The 19,062-nt window shown below is 48.3% G+C and overlaps 9 protein-coding genes across 9 annotated transcripts; 4 read left to right on the top strand and 5 right to left on the bottom strand.

The window, feature by feature from the left end:
- Nucleotides 1-167: 167 nt before the first annotated feature.
- Nucleotides 168-5,561, top strand: FPOAC1_012392 (uncharacterized protein; the record flags this gene model as incomplete). The annotated part of the gene is made up of 6 exons (XM_044856748.1): nucleotides 168-245; nucleotides 298-364; nucleotides 415-795; nucleotides 842-918; nucleotides 963-3,443; nucleotides 3,489-5,561. The coding sequence occupies 6 exons, from the start codon at nucleotides 168-170 to the stop codon at nucleotides 5,559-5,561; spliced, it is 5,157 nt and encodes a 1,718-aa protein (XP_044704061.1).
- A 253-nt stretch (nucleotides 5,562-5,814) lies between these two features.
- Nucleotides 5,815-7,004, top strand: FPOAC1_012391 (uncharacterized protein; the record flags this gene model as incomplete). Its single annotated transcript, XM_044856747.1, has 2 exons — nucleotides 5,815-5,917; nucleotides 5,980-7,004. 2 exons carry the CDS (start codon nucleotides 5,815-5,817, stop codon nucleotides 7,002-7,004), a joined length of 1,128 nt encoding a protein of 375 aa, XP_044704060.1.
- A 118-nt stretch (nucleotides 7,005-7,122) lies between these two features.
- On the bottom strand, nucleotides 7,123-7,740 carry FPOAC1_012390 (uncharacterized protein; the record flags this gene model as incomplete). The annotated part of the gene is made up of 2 exons (XM_044856746.1): nucleotides 7,123-7,460; nucleotides 7,509-7,740. The coding sequence occupies 2 exons, from the start codon at nucleotides 7,738-7,740 to the stop codon at nucleotides 7,123-7,125; spliced, it is 570 nt and encodes a 189-aa protein (XP_044704059.1).
- A 1,039-nt stretch (nucleotides 7,741-8,779) lies between these two features.
- FPOAC1_012389 (uncharacterized protein) lies at nucleotides 8,780-9,493 on the bottom strand (the record flags this gene model as incomplete). The annotated part of the gene is made up of 1 exon (XM_044856745.1): nucleotides 8,780-9,493. One exon carries the CDS (start codon nucleotides 9,491-9,493, stop codon nucleotides 8,780-8,782), a length of 714 nt encoding a protein of 237 aa, XP_044704058.1.
- A 542-nt stretch (nucleotides 9,494-10,035) lies between these two features.
- Nucleotides 10,036-11,132, bottom strand: FPOAC1_012388 (uncharacterized protein; the record flags this gene model as incomplete). Its single annotated transcript, XM_044856744.1, has 3 exons — nucleotides 10,036-10,266; nucleotides 10,331-10,674; nucleotides 10,724-11,132. 3 exons carry the CDS (start codon nucleotides 11,130-11,132, stop codon nucleotides 10,036-10,038), a joined length of 984 nt encoding a protein of 327 aa, XP_044704057.1.
- A 958-nt stretch (nucleotides 11,133-12,090) lies between these two features.
- FPOAC1_012387 (uncharacterized protein) lies at nucleotides 12,091-13,137 on the top strand (the record flags this gene model as incomplete). The annotated part of the gene is made up of 1 exon (XM_044856743.1): nucleotides 12,091-13,137. The coding sequence occupies one exon, from the start codon at nucleotides 12,091-12,093 to the stop codon at nucleotides 13,135-13,137; it is 1,047 nt and encodes a 348-aa protein (XP_044704056.1).
- Nucleotides 13,138-13,533: 396 nt separating this feature from the next.
- On the bottom strand, nucleotides 13,534-14,272 carry UBC8 (Ubiquitin-conjugating enzyme E2 8; the record flags this gene model as incomplete). The annotated part of the gene is made up of 6 exons (XM_044856742.1): nucleotides 13,534-13,670; nucleotides 13,716-13,897; nucleotides 13,953-14,067; nucleotides 14,120-14,131; nucleotides 14,193-14,214; nucleotides 14,264-14,272. 6 exons carry the CDS (start codon nucleotides 14,270-14,272, stop codon nucleotides 13,534-13,536), a joined length of 477 nt encoding a protein of 158 aa, XP_044704055.1.
- Nucleotides 14,273-16,073: 1,801 nt separating this feature from the next.
- On the top strand, nucleotides 16,074-17,144 carry FPOAC1_012385 (uncharacterized protein; the record flags this gene model as incomplete). The annotated part of the gene is made up of 2 exons (XM_044856741.1): nucleotides 16,074-16,475; nucleotides 16,533-17,144. The coding sequence occupies 2 exons, from the start codon at nucleotides 16,074-16,076 to the stop codon at nucleotides 17,142-17,144; spliced, it is 1,014 nt and encodes a 337-aa protein (XP_044704054.1).
- Nucleotides 17,145-17,311: 167 nt separating this feature from the next.
- On the bottom strand, nucleotides 17,312-17,855 carry ATG12 (Ubiquitin-like protein; the record flags this gene model as incomplete). Its single annotated transcript, XM_044856740.1, has 2 exons — nucleotides 17,312-17,374; nucleotides 17,430-17,855. The coding sequence occupies 2 exons, from the start codon at nucleotides 17,853-17,855 to the stop codon at nucleotides 17,312-17,314; spliced, it is 489 nt and encodes a 162-aa protein (XP_044704053.1).
- Nucleotides 17,856-19,062: the final 1,207 nt, after the last annotated feature.

Below are 19,062 nucleotides of genomic sequence, written 5' to 3'. Positions count from 1 at the left end.
TCTGCCGCCTCATCTACAAGGGACACATCACTGCCTACAAGCATCAACACCCTATAAAGAGAGATACATCATCAATCGGCAAAATAAAATCAGTCCTATAGCTGTATGGACCTACGGAGAAATCATATGCTCTGCCCTGAGCTGGAAAATCGCGCGTTCTGCCCAAGATGACCACACAACTCCTTTCCACTGAGTTGACCAATCTCATTCAGGAGAGTAAGAGAAAGCATAATGACCTGCGACATGTGAGTTACCTTCATCGCCGCTACAAGACAGAATGACTTATAGTTATCACAGGCTGCAGAGAAATCATTAGAAGAATTAAGGAATTTGAGAAATCCGTCAGAACAGACGGCCCCTGAAGGTCTAAGAGCTCCCCACTGTTAGTGAAAGCTATATCTGACTCGCATACAGAGCTGTCTCAAAAACCCAACTTTGTCAACCCTTTCATCATCGCATGTGGCACAAAAAATGCAAAGTTTACTGCAATTGCCATCGTCTGTCTTCAGCGCCTCATTGTTGCCCAGGCTTTACCGAGGTCCAAGTTGAACCAGGTCCTGGAGGCGTTGATGCAAGCTACATCAGCTGGTCTCGATGTACAGCTCAAGATCTTGCAAGCGCTACCGTCGCTTGTTCAGAATTATGCGTCCGATCTCAAAGGAAACTTGTTGGTAACGACGTTGAACATTTGCTTTACGCTTCAGAGTAGCAAAAATGCAATTGTGAACCATACCTCAGCGGCGACACTTCAGCAACTGGTTGTGTCCGTCTTTGATAAAGTTGTCGCTGAAGACAGTGAGTTTCTCTACAAACAAAATAAACAGGCACTAACTCCAAGTAGAGAAAGCAGGCGAAGGATCTATGAACACCGATGCAGAATACTCAGATAATCATCCTGCAGCAACCGACGCCTACAGAGTATGTACTGCCATGCCTTTTACTGCCATTTCTAACCTGTTTAGATCTTCAATGACTTGTGTCTGATGACCGAACACCAACGGCCAGAGTTCATTCGCATTTCGGGACTTCAACAGACATTTGGGCTAGAACTTATCGAGTCCGTTATAACAAATCATGCCACTGTCTTCAGTAAACATCCCGAGCAAGCGCAGATTCTACGCAGCAGGGTTATGCCACTTATCATAGGCGCACTAAAGGCGAAGCCCAACTTTGCAACTACAGTCCGACTGATGCGAATTCTGTACACAATGCTGCGTAGGCATATCAGCATTTTACCTTCAGAATGCGGCGAGGCGCTGGCTGTGCTAACACATATCCTTGACCAAGATGAGACTTTCTGGAAGAGAGCATTGTGCATGGAGGTTTTCCGGGGGATATTTGCAGATCACGCCCTCCTCAGGCGCATCTACGCCATGTTTGATGCTACTGAAGGACAAAAAGATGTCCTCAAACCCCTGATAGCTACGTTCGTGCGCTTAAGCTCTGAGAAGCCTGCTTTGATTGGACTTGGTCCCCAATCATCGTTACCTACGATCAGCTCAAACACTCAGAGCTCGTCTGAGCAAGCCATCGCCGAGGCCAGTGGTATGACCGGGCTGATGACGGGACCGGTTGGGTCAGAAACTATAACCATAGGTATTAGTACGCAGTTCAGCTCAGTCCGCGTTCCCTGTATCGATCAGCTTGACAAGACTGAGGCGCCTGCAATCCCAGAGTCTTACCTCTACAGTCTGGTACTGGCCTGTATCTCCAATGTCTCCGACAACCTCGCAAAGCTTGTCCTGTCTATCACGGTTGGAAGCGAGACGAGAAATCGAAAGAGAAACTCGAGACAAGAGTTTGGGCGCGACTCACCTGCACCCCAAAGCGAACATGACAGCGCATCACCAAAAAGCAAGCTGGAAAGGTCAGCATCATTCAGGAAGAACCCTGTTCCCGTGAACCCGCTCTCACTGGTAGATCATCCTCAACATTCCGAGGTCAAGATTTGTGCCGCAATCGTCGAAGAATGCTGGCCAGCCATTCTTGCCACTTGCTCAACGTTCTTGAACGCTGCACTGGACTCAGAGTACTACCATGGATTAGTACGTGCATTTCAGCGATTTGCGCATGTCGCTGGTTTGTTGCAGTTAACAACGCCTCGTGATGCTTTCCTTACAAGCCTAGGCAAGGCAGCTGTCCCGTCTAATCTCCTCAATGCCTGTGTCAATTCTGGCCAGGGGCGTCCTCAGACACCTAGCACACCAACCGATGGCAGTCTTTTCAGCAATGCTCGAGGACTCCTCAGCGTTGAAAGCCTGACGCCCACTACACCTACCCCTGATAAGGGAAGGCAGGCATCGTTCGACGTTTCGGTCGCCTCTTTGAATACTCGTAATCTGTTGTGCCTGCGAGCACTTCTTAACCTAGGTATTGCGTTGGGTCCAACCTTGTCAGATGCTTGGAATATCATATTGGAAACTCTGCAGCAGGCAGACTTTGTACTTTACGTCAGTGGAAAGACTCCTGGCAGAGCACCAAGTCTTAATCGAGGGCTTGATTCAGGGGGCGACAGCGAAACGACAACATTAATGCACAACTTCAGCTCCGAAGTTCGTGCGGTCGAAACTGCGGCCTCGAGACTTATTGAGAGCACGATTGACTTCCCCAACGAGTCATTCCTGGAAGTTGTGGTGGCCGTTTGTAGTTTGTTGGTGCAACGACTACCTGAACAGCCTGAAGCGGCATCTCAGGCCCAAATACCATCCGATGGGCAGCAACTCAAGGCCCCTGTCGCACAAGTCCGTAGAGCCTCTGGGCAGATGAACACTGGGTCGACCCAGGAAGATAAATTCGCCCTTGCCAAAATCGGCGAGCTCGCTAATATCAACATCGAACGACTCTTGGAATACAGCCCAGAAGAATCTGGCTGGGATGTACTAACCGAAAAGCTCATCGACACTTTGACTTCCTCAAACACAAATTCATCCGTCCGAACAAGGGCAGCTGAGATTCTTGTCAAATTAGTATGGGAAGCTGCCAATGTTACTTCCTCCCTACCAGAGGAGGCTCGCGGGGAGAAACAACTACGGTTCTTTGAGGCGCTTCGTATGTCACTAGAGCCTCTGCTCAAGGGAGACCGTGAGGTATCTCTTGCAAGCCACTCCACTGATATTGATATTCACAAAATTATCCTTGACGGGCTTCAGAGTATCATTGAGAGCAATGGAGAAACACTAGTCAAGGGATGGGACATTGCCTTCGAAATCATTGGCACCATCTTTGTTACGAGAGAACTCGACCACGAGTATCGTCGCGGCTCCGTGGCCAATCCAATCCTCCTCGACACTCGATCAGCAAAGCTTATCCGGTCATCTTTCAACTCCCTCCAGCTTATTTGCTCAGACTTTCTGGCCTCGCTACCGAACTCGTGTTTCTTGATCCTTGTCGATAACCTCTACAAGTTTTGTTCACAAGATGACGATCTTAACATTGCGTTGACTGTAAGTTTTCCGCTCTAATATTCGAGGAGTACTAACGTTCTCTAGACGGTGACCTTCTTCTGGGTGCTTAGCGACTTTCTTTCTTCGAAGAACGAGTCGCTTGATATCCCTGCGGAAATGATGCAAAACACGAGCCCGTCCGATCTTGAGAAGATGGCGGCTGACCATGAACACAAATGCTCAAATGCTGCATTGTGGATGTTGCTTCTGCTCCGACTGACAAATGTTACTACTGATGATAGACTCGAGCTTCGTAACAGCGCGATTCAGACCTTGCTCAGAATCTTTGATGCATACGGCGATCGGCTTAGCTCAGAGTCGTGGTCAACATGTGTCAAATCAGTCGTTTTCAAACTCTTGTCATCAATCGAGCAAGAAATCAGAGTTTTGCAGTCGGGAGAAGACGAAGAAGCAGACGATGGTGACCGTGCTGAGTGGACAGAGACAGCCGTTGTGGTCCTCAACGGTATCTCAAGCCTCTTGGCTAACTATCTCGATATCCTTGCGGTTCATCCCTCGTTTGACGACCTGTGGAAAGAGTTACTTACTCATTTCATCACTCTACTCGACTTCAAAGTCCTTGATATTAATACTGCCATCTTCAAAGCTCTTGCTCACATCCTGTCCGAAACTAGCAACGATGGCAAATCTGCCTTTAGCAAGACTGCGATTGATATTTCGTGGGAGCTTTGGGCAAGAGAAGTTCCAACTTCCAAACCTGTTGGTGAAAAGGCAGAAGATAACCAAAACTGCCTCATTGCCTATGTGTCGGTTCTGACAGAAATCTACCGGCTCATACAAGAGAGTCTCGAGGTGAATAGGGTCTCCAGGATTCTGGACTTGCTCCGCGAGACCTTGGATGAAGCCACAGTAGGCGATTACGTCAAAGATGTTGAGTACATGACGCAGTTACAAGCGCAAATTATTGAAGCTGTTCAGATGATCCGAACCGACATTGAAGGTGTTCCGTCGGCCATGATTACCCAAGTTGCGGATTTTGTCGTCCTGCCATTCGTTCAGGCTAACTCATCAAAGTCTGGCTCGAAGCGCACATACATTGCGCTCTCCAAAATGAGTATGAAGGAACTGGAGAAGCTCATTGTCAGTCATTCAGCGAACTCCGATATCTATAGCAGCAACTCTTTTTACAAGGCCCTGGAAGCGCTGTGCAAACCCGTTGCGTTGAAATACGGGTTCACTACAATCACGAAATCAACGCCGCCATGGAGGCTGGCTACCTCTACAGCGCTTACTGTCCTCGACGCGACTCTTGCACACATTGCCAGTCTAGAGCTTTCGAAAGAAGTTACCCAGAAAATTTGGACTACTGTGGTGGCCATCGCTGATGGAATCATGAGCGCGGACTGCAGTATTGCTCCCCCAGAGACAAATTTTGCCAATGATGAGAGCTTCGATATAGCATCTTTCCATAAACTGCGAGAACTAATCATACCTTCTCTGGGTGCAACAGCGGTCCCTGAAAAGGCTCGAACGGCTTACGCAGAGAGTCTCTTCAAGACATCGATAATCCATGCACCTTCACCAGAAGAGGAGTCGATCATCAACGGGACACACGAAAAAGGCCTATCGGCGCTTTATGGTAATCGTGCAGGCCGAACTGTACATGTACCACCGACAAAGCGCGTGAATATGGCATATGTCACCTGCGAGGTTTTGTTTGATATGGTTTCTGCTAGAGACGAACCAACAATTGTCATTCAACCGCCGACACCTCAGTTCCCCGACGCAAAACACAGTCGATTTCTTGAGTCGCCAGTTAGCCTCCATGCCCAGATCGCTAGCACAGCTGCACCATTCCTTATACTTCGATGCGCATTGACATTGAGGGCATATATCGCTGACCAGCCTCTACGGGGACGGATGCCTCAACCTCTGAGCCAAAGAAAGGAGCTGTCATGGATTCTACGGAAACTAGTTGATTTGAAGAGCGATAGTGACTCAATCCCTGAATTGAGAAACGTTGAGAGTGAGGGGAGGAAGCATCTTCTAAGACTTTATCCTCTTATTGTTCGGGCGTCTGGCGTAGCTGGACACGAGACGGTTAGTGCTTTGTTAAGAGAAGCCCTAGAAGTTGTAGGAGAAGAGTTGGGATTTTGAGGGGAAAAAAAGCGTCTGGCCAAGATGGAATAGATATGATTTGAATTAGACGATTCTTGACGAGTCTGTAAAATAGACAATTACACTTCATTAATTGATACCGAGTTTCCAAGCCAATCCCGTCTGATTTGATCCATAGAGGGGTAACTTTTGACAGGGCACCCCCACCATCAACGCGGGGCACCAAATTCAGACTTTAAAAAATTCAACACTTGACATTACTTGCAATCCAATACATATTCAAGTCGCCAACATGGGAAAATCCTCAAAAGATAAACGCGACGCCTACTACCGTCTCGCCAAAGAGCAAGGATGGCGTGCGCGAAGTGCATTCAAGCTGCTGCAGCTTGACGAGGGTAAGAATCCATGAATAATTCCGTCTGTACTGTAATTGTAATTGACTTTTATGTTCCTGTAGAATTCGATCTCTTCGCCGATGTCACTCGAGTCGTCGACCTCTGCGCCGCTCCCGGAAGTTGGTCGCAAGTACTTTCCCGCGTACTAATCAAGGGAGAGAAGTTTGGCAGAGCTGCTTGGCAAGATAAGGAAGCCAAGTTTCGACAGCAGATGCTGGGTATTCTACCCAAGGATGGCGAAGACAGCGAGCAGCAGACAACCGAGATTCAACAAACCGAGGAGGACGAACCTGCAAAACCAAGAGAGGATGTTAAAATTGTGTCGATCGATTTACAACCTATTTCACCTCTTGCCGGTATCACTACACTTCGAGCCGATATTACACACCCTGCGACAGTACCTCTTCTACTCTCTGCTCTTGATTCTTCCTACGACCCCAAGGCTGCTGGAACACAGGCCTCGCACCCCGTCGACCTTGTTTTGAGCGATGGTGCTCCTGATGTTACCGGTCTCCACGACCTTGATATTTACGTCCAGTCCCAATTGCTCTTTGCCGCCCTCAACCTGGCCCTCTGTGTTCTCAAGCCTGGAGGTAAATTCGTCGCCAAGATCTTCCGCGGGAGAAACGTCGACGTTCTATACGCCCAACTCAAGATCTTTTTCGAAAAAGTCATCGTGGCCAAGCCCCGTAGTAGTCGCGCAAGCAGCGTGGAAGCCTTCATTGTGTGCATCAACTTCCAGCCCCCCACCGGCTTCCGCGCCAGCCTCGAAGAGCCACTCGGTGTGGGCGGACGATTGGAGGAGATGCTCAAGGAAAAGGGAGGTGTTGATATGCAGGACTCAATGGCAAAGGACGAGGGTGTTGTGGAAATGGAGGTTTACGATGAAGTGCCTGAAGACACGGAGAGAAACAGTCGATGGGTCGCGCCGTTCATTGCCTGTGGAGATCTATCCGCCTTTGACTCCGATGCTTCGTATAAGCTCCCTGAGGACTACGTCTCTCTAGATCCCGTCCAGCCACCTATCGCTCCTCCTTACAAACGCGCCATTGAGACGCGAGCCGCCATGTCCGGATCACAGCGCTAAGAAGACAAAACCACCCCCTTCGAAAGAAGAAGAAAAAGTCACCCAGGCGTAAAGCCAAGAGTAAATGCATCGCTAGATAACAAAAAGAGGAAAGAAATAACACAAAGCGAAAGTGCTTTCAGTGCTTGGGTGCAGGCTTCTCAGCTGGACCAGCCATTTCGAGCATTACTAGGCCGGCTGATGGACCCTTTTCGAACTCTTGAGCACCCAATTCCCTTTGATATAGCCTCGCTGCGGCTTGGTCGTGGGTCATGAGAAGAAGTCCGCGCATGTGCTTCCACTCGTCGACTATCTCCTTGAGAGCTTGCATCAGCCACGACGCCAATCCCCGCCGCTGGAACTCCTCGACGACGAAAACGTCTGTGAGGTAGGCTAGAGTTACATAGTCGGTCACCACGCGAGCGAAACCGACCATCTTGTGCGGGGAGCCATCTTTTGGTGAAGCAATGCCGTTTCCTGGATTGTTTGTTAGCAAAGGGACGAACACAGGATCAGACAACTCACTCTTCATTTCATCGGCAGTCTGAGGAGTATAGTACACGGCCAAGGTCAAGCAATTATCCAGCACCCTCTGGAGTTGTCCGTTTGGTAAGGGGCTGCTCCACCAGTTGTCATCGAGAGACTTGTTAAAGGTTCGGGGGCATAGATAAGACTTGTCGTTTGTGAGGAAGAAGTTATCGCGGTACCAGAACCGAGGTACACCTTCGGCTTGGTTCAAAGAGTCGTGAGAGCCCATATTGATGAATATACGAACTGACGATGATGTTTGTTTCTGAGTGTTTGAAGAGAGGTTTGGTGTTTCGTGAGAGGTTCTAGGACGTTATGGATTGGGATCTAGATGTAGGCAACGAAGAGCGGTCAAGGGTACTTGAATTGAAACTCTACAAGAGCTCTCTGTCCCTGTTACTCGACAAGACAAGGATCGTGACAATGATGTAGTCGTCAGCACGGAGGGTGTACGGCTAGCGGCGGGCTTTGCTTGGCGGAGGATGGAACAAAACAGGGCGTGTGATGGTGAATTTAGTAGGCGTTTGACTCGTAGAAGCAACGGTTCGTTGTAGAAATGGTCATGTGGGAACGGGAAGCAAGGTTTTGCGGGGGAAGCGAGACAAAGACAGATGGTTCTAGAGTAAGACAGACGGTCAATCAATCAAGTGATGGCTGATCAAGTTACAATCAAGGTATGATGGTGGATGAGCACCGTGTCATACAGAAGACTCGAGTACTTGAGGTCATCTTGACTACAGGGTTTCTTGAAATATTGATTTACTATTGATCTTTATATGTATCTCACAACCAGAAATGCATCTTCAAGTTTGATGTACAACATCAGGGACAAGCCCATGAGCTAAGACGCCCTCTTGGTGCTAGATCTTGTCATTTGATAGCACGAGTTGGTTGACCGACCTATCAGCTTCAACGCCCTATTGCTCGTCGTGGTGGAACCCGGGGGAGATCTAAACGGGCGGAGAGCGGAAAAGGCGGGGGGTGACCAGGGGGTTTAGATAAGTTGAACTTTGCTCAAGTAAACAAAAACTGAGAGGAGGGATAAGAAAGAATGAATGAATGGGCGGAACTTTGGAAATGGGCGGAATATCCTTGGTTATGGTGGTTACCGGCGGGCAAAGACGTTTGCTTACGGGTCAAGCGGCAAAGGGTAATACGGAAAGAAGAAGTACAAGGAAATTGACGTGTCTATTATTTTACGAAAAGAGATAAAATGATGTTTTCCAGGTACATGTCCCATATCCATCCCATATTAAATAATTAATCATCTAAAGCATTCCGGCGTAGATGGCGGCGCCGGCGAGAGCAAGGAAAGCACCGGCTGTGGGCATCGCGGCGGCACCGGCGGTAGAAACGGCGGTCCCCGTTCCAGAAGCGGCGGACTCGGAGTCGGAAGCGGAGCCAGAATCGGATCCGGAAGTTGCGGTACCGGATCCGGCTCCGGAGGAAGCAGTGGTAGTAAGAGTGGCACGGCCGGGGGTGGTGATGGCAGTAGACTTTACTGTGTCGTTGGCCTTGCGGATGCCAGAGAGGATGGGCTTGACCGTGCTCTCAGACTTGGACTCTGTCTCAGAAGCAGCTTCGGTTTCAGTGGCAGCCTCAGTCTTAGTGGCAGTACCACTGGCGCTTGTCTCTGTAACAGGGGCTGAAGTGATAGTAGCAGAAACGCTTGCAGTCTCTTCAGAAGCACCAGTAGGGGCAGCACCACCGAGAGTCTTGGGGTTGATAAAGAGAGGAGAGTACGTCTCTGTGCCTTCGTAGGCGGGACATCCGGGGACAGTGGTCTTGGGAGGAGCTCGGCCACCGCCACAGTCGAGAAGGTCGCAGATCTCGCCCGAGTCGGGGACGTACCAGATTCTCGTAGCGTACATGCCATCAGCGTTACTGACGACTGTATCATAGGTGGTGCAGCCGGCGAGATCAGTTTTGGCCAGGGCTGGGGCGGCGGCGGCGAGGGCCAGGGCGAGGAATTTGGAGGCCATTATTAGAGATGTAAAATTAATTGATATAGAGGTAATTGATAACAAGGAAATGATTCTGCTTTTCTTTCTTTCTATTATTCTACTCCTTTAAACTAGGGATACACAATCTTTTTAAACACCATCAACACGGACCTCATAACTTAGCTCTAGATAGAAACCCGCAATTTCAGGTGGGTTTAGATAGGGGTCTGGATTGTTTCTCCTTTTGCAGTGGAGGAATCCTCCTCGCTTTGACTGCTCATAGGTCACGGCTTTAGCACAATTGAGAAGGTTTTGCTTATTGAATTTGCTGACAGGAGTTTTGTTGGTTGCAAGCGTGCTTCAGCTAAAGGGGACGTGTGCTGAAACCGAAACGACTAACACTAACATGGAATAATACGAGGCTAACTGTGTACTTTCACAACGATATTTATTGGCGAGCTCGACTAGGAGAAGTTTTATATTTGTATCACGATTTCCATATGTAAAGAAGCTTGTTTCGTTTCGGCCAACATGTTTCCTTCTATTGTGAGGAAACCCATGGGCTATCGCATGCATGTTTCTCAGTTCCCATCCTTTTCAAGCTTCCCAATAACTGGCTCCAAAAGAGCAGGCAGACACTCTGCAGCATCTTGACCAAAGGCAAAGTCTCCAGGTTTAATCTTGTACATCTCCTCCTCATTCTCGGCCTCGGGATTGATGACTGCGATGCGGGCACCTTTGCGCCTGGCCTTGTCAATGTAGCCTGCAGCGGGATAGACTTGGGCAGAGGTACCGATGACAAGCATCAAATCCTGATAAATTCAATTAGCTGATTAAAGTCTCTTTTCGTTGGAATGGGGGGTTGGGTTGACTTACAACTTTATCCTTCAAAAGCCAGTTTGTGATGCCCATTATCATCAACTCGTCCAGACTCTCTCCAAACCACACAACGCCAGGTCTCTGTAGGCCCGTCTTGCACTCGGGGCATTTGGGGATTTCATCATGGGGGATTGGGGCCAGAGGACTGTTGGCGTCGAGAAGCGGGAATGGTTTGCCAGGCTCGACATCCTCAGATGCCTGCGCTATAGCGGGGAAGAAGGGATCTTTGTAGTTGTCTCGCTCGATCCATGAGCATGCATCGTTGCTGCACTTAATGTCGAACAGAGACCCATGCAGAGTACGAAGTTGCTCTGGTGGATGGTTTGCTCTTGGAGAGATATCTAAGTATTCAATTAGCTAGCAGTAGAGTATAATTGCCGCGATGCTTACTATCGACATTCTGGGTCAAACACAGAAAGTCCTTGTTCTTCTCCGCAAGCTTTGCCAGAGCGTAATGTGCAGGATTCGGCTGAGCTCGCAACGCCATGTGACGTCTGTAGCCATAAAACATCCAGACAAGACCAGGGTCATCATCGAAAGCATCGGGAGTAGCGAGAGAGGTAGCATCATGGTTCCTCCAGAGGCCACCAGCACCTCGAAATGTTGGAAGGCCGGATGAAGCTGAGAGACCAGCACCGCAGAGAGCGAGGATGCGCTTGCTGGAGCGGAGGGCCTCATGAAAGGCTTCGACATCGTTGTGGGGAGCCATGGCTGTGAAGGATCGAACTTTAGTTGTTGATTTGAGTGAAAAGGTGAGAGATGCTGATAGATGTCGAGGTGTAGTCATGAGTATTCTCATTATATAGGCAGATAGTTTGGTGTAGGGCATCATGAGAAGTGAGGTATGACTGTTACAGGGATTATTGGTAGGCTATGTACATTCTACAGGGAGTTTGCGTTACTCGCCGTGAGATGTGATTGGATCATTGTGTAGGCAACAAACTAAAAGTCTCGTCGACGGCTGTTGTAAAGGAAATAAGATTCCACTTATGAGTATCATGAGTTATGTTGATTGGTGAGATATTGTAAACCATGCCAACCAACATATGTCCGTTGGCATCGGTACTCCATAAAACGCTGTCATTACAAGGAAATCTGACCAAGAGATTCCCAAGTTGGTGAGTCAGAGGTAGTTCCCCTATTGACATCCAAAGTTGCGGCAATAAACAAGAAGAAGAAAGAGAGGGCAAAAAAAGAAGACGAACTGCGTCGAGACGAAGCCTATACAGTAATAGAAGCCTCGATTTCCTGTCAATCTAATAGTGGTTAATATGACAAGTCTAGTGGGTAGTAGAAAGATGACCTCTTAGTCAAAGTAAAAAATCAATTGACCTAGAATAATAGCCTGAATGGCATCTACTAATTCCGTCCCTTATTATTATACGGATACCTAAATGTAGACTTCATGTTAAACCCAGTTGAAAAAAGTCTACTTACATGATATACTACACTGAAATTCGTCTCTTACTATTGATATAATCGCCCTCAAACTTACCCCTTCTTCTTTCACTCATCTACAAATACTCAGTGCCTATAAAATTGCTCTCACTAACATCCAACGTGATCGTGGATATACTGATACTGGTTGGCAACCAGGATACCTATCGACTTACACCAACAGACCCCACTAAGCAGTGACGTACCTCCACCAAAAAAGGTACTAACATACAACCCTTCCTTCAGTCATCACTAGGTAATCTTCACCTCAACATCCTCACATCCACCGACACCGGCCACAAGCCACAACAACCGCAGCCATGCAAGGCTTCAACATGGGACGCTACGTCCCTCCAGAAGTCGAAGGCACAATCTCCGCCAACGCCCTCCACAAAAAACACCCCCTCGGCGCCCGCGCCTCCAAACCAGGCTCCCTGACAGTCCGCTTCGAGCTCCCCTACGCAATATGGTGCAGCACCTGTCCGAAACCCACAATCATAGGCCAGGGCGTCCGCTTCAACGCCGAGAAGCGCCGCGTCGGTAGCTACTTCTCCACGCACATATGGAGTTTCCGGTTCAAGCACGTCGAGTGCGGCGGCGAGATTGAGATTCACACTGATCCCAAGAACACGGCGTATGTGGTTGTCGCGGGCGGCACGAAGAGGGATACCGGCGAGGATGTCCCTCGCGAGGGGGATAAGGTTATAATGACGGACCAGGAACGCGAGGCACTTAGGAAGAACGCCTTTGCGAGTCTTGAGAAAACAATCGAGGACAGAGAGCAGCTCAAGAATGCGACGCTGCGTATAGATGAGCTTCTTGAAGCGTCAGCGAAGCACTGGGACGATCCATATACGCAGAATCAAAAGCTACGGAAGGCTTTCAGGGTCGGGCGCAAGGAGCGCGAGCGCGATACAGCAGCGACAGAGGATCTGCAGGATCGCATGAGTCTTGGCATTGATATTGTGCCTGGTACAGAAGAGGATGCTCGTCGCGCAGCTCTCGTTAACTTTGGGCCCGTGGACGGTGGTCGAGATCGAGCTTTGTCAAAACCGTTGTTCAAGACTGAAGAGAGTAAGAAGAAATACGTCGATTCAAAGAGTGGGAACAAGCTTAAATCCGACAAGGAAGTTGCGAAGCGGAAAGAGACGTTTGTATCAGAACTCATGGGAAATACTCGTGCCGCCAAAGATCCTTTCTTGAATGATGGGCGAAGTGAGACGAAAGGGCCTGCAAGATTACCTGGAGTGAAGCGGAAACGTCCAGTACAAGAAGCAGAGTCGCATACTTCGGGACCACCAGCCAAAGCACGGGCGAAAACAGTAGAGACGGCGCCAACAGGTTTGGTAGACTATGATTCGGATTAAGGTTCCATAGCAAGGCGTTTGGTTTTATATGCATTGACGAGATATGATACCCGGGCACAACCCAATTTATAGAATAAAAAGTCAATTATCCTGTATATTCCTGCCGCAGAATCTCCTGGTAGAGTTGGCGGGATGTCCAAATATTTACGGTCCCAGCTGATACACTGTTGACTAACAAGCCATGACATCCAGTGCCATTTCCGTCTAGTCTTCCTCTGTAAGATACAAGCGAAGCAACGTGCAGTATACCTAATATAGCACAAACAAAATGTGATCCGAGTGCAAGCCTGCGCGTTGTTTGCTGCAACTCCATCCAATGATAGCTCCTAGTCCGCCCATTGATCCCATGACGCCATTTGTGTGAATCGAAACGCTCGCCCAAGTCAAACCTTGACATTATACATCATCCATCTGGCCCGCGGGCTCGTCGTCGTCGTCTCCAAAGCTGGCAACTGAGGATAGCTCATCGTCATCTTCGCTCTCGGCTCCGGCTTCGTCTGCGGCTTCCTTAGAGGCGTATTTCTGGACGTATTCTAGTATGGTAAGTAATCGTAGCCCCAAGGTCCGTCCTTACGTACCTTTAACCTTCGCATCATAGCTCTTGGGCTCCCTAATAAGCAAGGCTGCTGCTTCTCCGTTGAGAGGGTCGGTCGGGTTGGGATATCGAAGGAGTTGAGGGAGGAAGACCTCGAAAATGTTGATCATGTCGAACATGGGTGACCAGGTTTGGTTAATGACATCCAAGCACACCGAGCCAGACCTGAAGCTGTTAGTCGAGCAGAACAATTTCTAGTGGGATCTCTTAGGTAAAGTACAACTCATCAATGTTAGGATGAAAGATGCGATTAACAAAACCAATGCTTGGAGACTTGTAAGGGTACGTGTCGGGGAGCTCGACATGGACCTTCCATGTTCCACCTTCGAATGGAGCTTCGCAATGTTAACTGTGTTGTTCGATAACGGTGTTGTCGATTGAACTCACTCTCTGCCGGTCCTTTAAACCTGACATAAAACTCTTGCCTGAGAGTATCGGTCAGGAAATCGCTGGGAGTTACTGGGGGTGAGGAGGGGCATACACTGGTAGCTGTTAGCGGGGTAGATATCGACGTCTTGACTACGTGCTTACTATTGTCATTCACGAGTGTGACTTCGTAGTCGCTCATAAGCCTATTCCTGTCAGTCTATAACTAAGAGGTTGAGTTGAGGTTCGTACATCCTATAGACATGTTAGCGCTAGAACGACAAGGTAGATCGGGCAGAGACAACGCACTTCATGACCTGTTGAGACTCCATATTAGTTACGATACCCCAGCAGCTTCAGTGCCATATTATTAAAGACTCACATCCGTCTCTATTCTGCGGCGAGGGCTACTCATGATGGCGGTTGGGACTAGTTTCCGATGTCGGGTTATGAAGGGTATCCAAAGTATCGGAGCCGGCGCGATGGACGACAGTCGGCGAGTAGAGGGATAAAGTATGGGGAAGAGGGTTTGATGGAATGTTTGAGGCGTTCCGGAGTCGTTGGTATAGAAGAGTGGTGTAGTAAAATAAAGTCAAAGTATTGCTTGGGTAAAAGGAAGATGGAAGTTGGGCCCAAGTCACGAGGATATGATGTGGACGACGGTGATAAGCCGTACTAAGTGTACAAAGCACAAGCACAAGCACAAGCACGGCAGGTGCCGCTAACTTGACCTCATGCCTCACTAGCTGTTATCGATAAGGGAATGTACCGCAATGGGAGGAGATCGACAGCATCTTTCCATGTTCGTTTTGGTGGCATGAAACATTGTTGGAGACTGAAACAACTGCTGGCTTCAGTTTGAGTCATTCTCTATTGAATCCAAGTTTTGATATCGTGTTGGCAAGTTAAACTTTGGGTTTGTTTCTTTGGTTTGTAATGATTGGCCTTTGAGACTTACACAGCATGTAGTACTGAATAAGTACTCTGTACTAACCTAGGTATTATTAATAATAGAGAAAGTCTCCATCTCTGTGTCACAAGTACAATGACAAAGGTACTACTTATAAGCAATCAGTCCCTTTGTCGAGCCAGCATACTCTGTATTAATACTGATGCATGGCTTATTATCTTGCCTCTACAGTATTATGTGCAGAAAGTGGACAGGGTTGAACAATGATGACGTCCAAAATATTCTCTTAATACAATTCGCAAATTACATGCCCCTCGGTTCTCGCATGCGTATTCGGCATTCATGCATCGTGAGAACCCCTCCATTTCCAATTCCTCGGGTTACAAACCACGAACTCAATCGCAGCCGTTGCATCTCCTCCCCTTCCCACAATCTCGGTATAGAGAACAACCTCGGTTCAGATTTGATCAGTCATTTTGCTTCAATAATTCAGTAAATTATAAAGCAGATGAATAAATTGATGTTGCTCAATTCTAGACCGCCATCTACAAAAGGACACTTAAAGAACTGGCGGCTCAACATTTGCTGGGTCCCTTTTTCTATACCTTGAAAGGTCTAGCCCATATTCAATATCGACTTCTATTTGTTGACTAGAGCCAGAACCCTTCAGAAACCGAATGCGTGGGGCGCAGTCCTAAAAGTCCAGGGGTGCTGAGAAAAAACACCAAAGATACTCAAATATACAACGTAGGGTTCATCATGGTTCAAACATGAATAAAACCTCGGCTTCCCCGACTTTTCAAACTAGTTCTTCATCTTTACTATCACAAGGAAAACTCAGCCAAATGAATTATTTCTTTCTATAATTTTTTCCCGGTCAAAAACGTCCATCATAGACTCTTTGAGCTATACTTTCTGTCGGTCTGAAATTTGCCTGCAAGGTACTTCAACTTCTGTCACTCCCAACTTAAAAAGCTGCACACGCGACACCTTGTCTTCATCACCAACACAGCACAGCACAAAGACCCACTCTTCTCCTTCATGTCCTCCCTTATCAATCCCACCATGAGGTCTTGCACCTCTCTCCTATCCCGGGTGTCCGTGTCGTCCCATCGGCCGGCGAACCGGTGCCTCGGCAGCTCCGTTCGGCCCCTCATCATCCGAGGTGTGGCGCAGTCCCGGTATAGCTCACACTCTCCTATGGGTGCGCCTCAGGCTGCCCAGCGCAAGAAGGTCACTGTCGGAACCCTTCGTTCCATGCACCGCAAGGGTGATCCTATCACTGTCATGACAGCTCATGACTTCCCTAGTGGCCATGTTGCTGAACATGCAGGCATGGATATCATTCTCGTCGGCGATAGTCTTGCCATGGTTGCTCTTGGTATGGAGGACACAAGTGAAGTCGTTATGGAAGAGATGCTACTTCACTGCCGGTCAGTTGCAAGAGCCACCAAATCCGCTTTCACTGTAAGGATAGACCCCTGCTCTCACATATGCAAGTCATTTATTAACTAACCCCGCCAGGTTGGTGACCTGCCCATGGGTACATACGAGATAAGCCCAGACCAGGCTCTTGCGACTGCCATCCGTTTTATCAAGGAAGGTCGTGTCCAAAGTGTCAAGCTTGAAGGTGGGAAGGAGATGGCTCCCACCATCAAGAAAATCACCACCGCTGGTATCCCCGTTCTTGGCCATATCGGTTTGACCCCTCAGCGACAAAATGCTCTTGGTGGCTTCCGTGTTCAGGGCAAGACAAGTAGTGGTGCTATGAGCATCCTCGAGGATGCCCTTGCTCTCCAAGAAGCTGGCTGCTTTGCCATGGTTGTCGAAGCTGTTCCTGCCGAGGTGGCAGCGCTCATTACCGAGAAATTGTCTGTTCCCACGATCGGTATCGGTGCTGGCAACGGTACCTCTGGTCAAGTCCTTGTGCAGGTCGATATGCTTGGAAACTTCCCTCCTGGAAGGTTCCTCCCCAAGTTTGTCAAGAAGTATGGTGATGTATGGGGCGAGAGTTTGAGAGCCATCGAGGCGTATCGAGACGACGTCAAATCTCGTCAATACCCTGGCCCTGAGCACACGTACCCAATTTCAGCAGAGGAGCTCGAGAATTTTACCAAGGCGGTAAAGGATTCATAAAGCAAAAGCGTTGATACCCAAGAGTTTTTTTTGTGGAGGATGCATGTCGTATTGGTGAATTGGACAAGATGTAGAGGTTGCATAGCTCGGAGTTTGGCTTCATTAGATGATATAGCTTTTGGTCCTTTCCATCATTACAAAGATAGAAGAAATTGACCTCGTTGGCCTCATCCAAAAGCAGGTGTTAGAGAGTAGGCAACGACAAGTTGACCGTGAGAGTTTTTGAAGCACTGAGGATGTTAGGACTGGTCGATCAAGTGTATAAATGCCTTTCTTGAGACTCACCTGATGTAAGTTGCCAACAACTTCATCCAAAGACGGCGCAAACGCACTATTGACATACAAAAAGACACTGTCCGTCTCTTTGCATCTCAACTTCTTCCTCAGGTACCTAACAACCTCTTCAAAGCGTCTTGTCGAGCTGATCTTACATACGTCCTGGGCCAACGACGGCGCAGACCCGACGGGTTTAAATCGTACCACGATCTTGTCCGTCTTGAAGCTTCCTGCGGCTTCTAGCGCTGCGGTTGCATCCCGTGGTAGGTCAGCCAGTACTACTGAAGCAGACATGGTGAGTGGCAGATTTGGAGATGCGGCGCCGCTGCCTGCTACTTCATTGTCGGCAAGAGGCATTGGTGAGGCGGTAGAAGGTGACGGTGACGGTGAAGGTGAAGGCGACGAGGGCCCCTGATCTTTCGGTGTCTCAGACATTTTGTTTGACTGTTGTATGATTTGAGAATAAGAGAGGTTTTCTGTTTTTCAGTTTGGTGAAATACGTCTGTTGGTGGTGAGTTTTCTGATGTCTTATTGCTGTGAAACGGGCGCCTAAGGTTTGCTTATGACAGCACAGTGTTGGGGGCTGCGCACTGTACGCACTTACAAAGAATTACTTCTTCATCATGACTCCTTAAGCTTTTTTATCAAGGTTAAGAATATGGTCTGAGTAGACTGGTCTACTTCGCCTCTTGTGCTTCCAGCAGTCAACCTCTTCAAGACCTCGAGGCCTGTTACATAAAACAAATGGGATGGAATGTCATGGATGTAACCGCAACGACGCATTATGGAAGTTGCCGCAGAATTCTGAAAGACTGGATACCGGACAGTTCCCTGGGATGTCAGATATTGTGTAACGGGTGCCATGACTGCGTCAAATGTTGGAACTATACGATCTTTCCAAGAACCAGCATTGTGTGGATATACTGCTACCGCCCGTCCAAACTACTGCAACTAGAAAACTCCATGCATGTAACAAAAGGAAGCATGAAATGTTTCCAAGACACTACTCTAACAGGGAGGTACTCAGTACTTCAGTTATCTACTTCTTGGTTTCTCCTGAACAAAAGTCACTTCGACACGCAAGGACCGGTATGTTCAAGTATTTCATGTTGTCTAACATATCGGTACATATACATGTCCCAAACACATATCTACATCAGACCTTTCTGGCCGTAATCATATGGCAATCGATGTTGCTTTCACGCTTTTGCGATAAAAATTCTTCCGCTCATGCCCCGAGCTTTTGAACAACCCTCATCAATCCCATCTCAAACATTTGCCCTGATCACCCCTTCTCAAAATGGACCTAGACAAACGCCCCAGTATGCATCAAGACCAACAGCAACACAAATGAAATGGCCGAAAAGACCGTGGGGGTAAACCAGCTAGAATGAAAAAGACACCATGCCGCTCTGCGCCGTTGCATGCAGTTCATGCTTATAAGGTATAAGAAAGCGAAAATAAAGAACACGGAGACGTCTCTAACCGAAAGACTGCCTTCAATTGCCGCCAGGTAGTACAAAGTTAACCAAATTCAGGAGGTATCTTTTCTGTTGTTTTATACAGCGTGTGTGTGGGAATCTCAAGGTAGGTGCGCCAAATGGACTTCATAAAGGTCGGTTGTTGGAGGATGGTTCTGTCA

Source organism: Fusarium poae, chromosome 4 (assembly GCF_019609905.1).
Source record: "Fusarium poae strain DAOMC 252244 chromosome 4, whole genome shotgun sequence".
NCBI classification, from domain to species: domain Eukaryota; kingdom Fungi; phylum Ascomycota; class Sordariomycetes; order Hypocreales; family Nectriaceae; genus Fusarium; species Fusarium poae.
The sequence above is the reverse complement of the archived record's forward strand: the minus strand, read 5'-3'. Positions and strand labels throughout refer to the sequence as shown.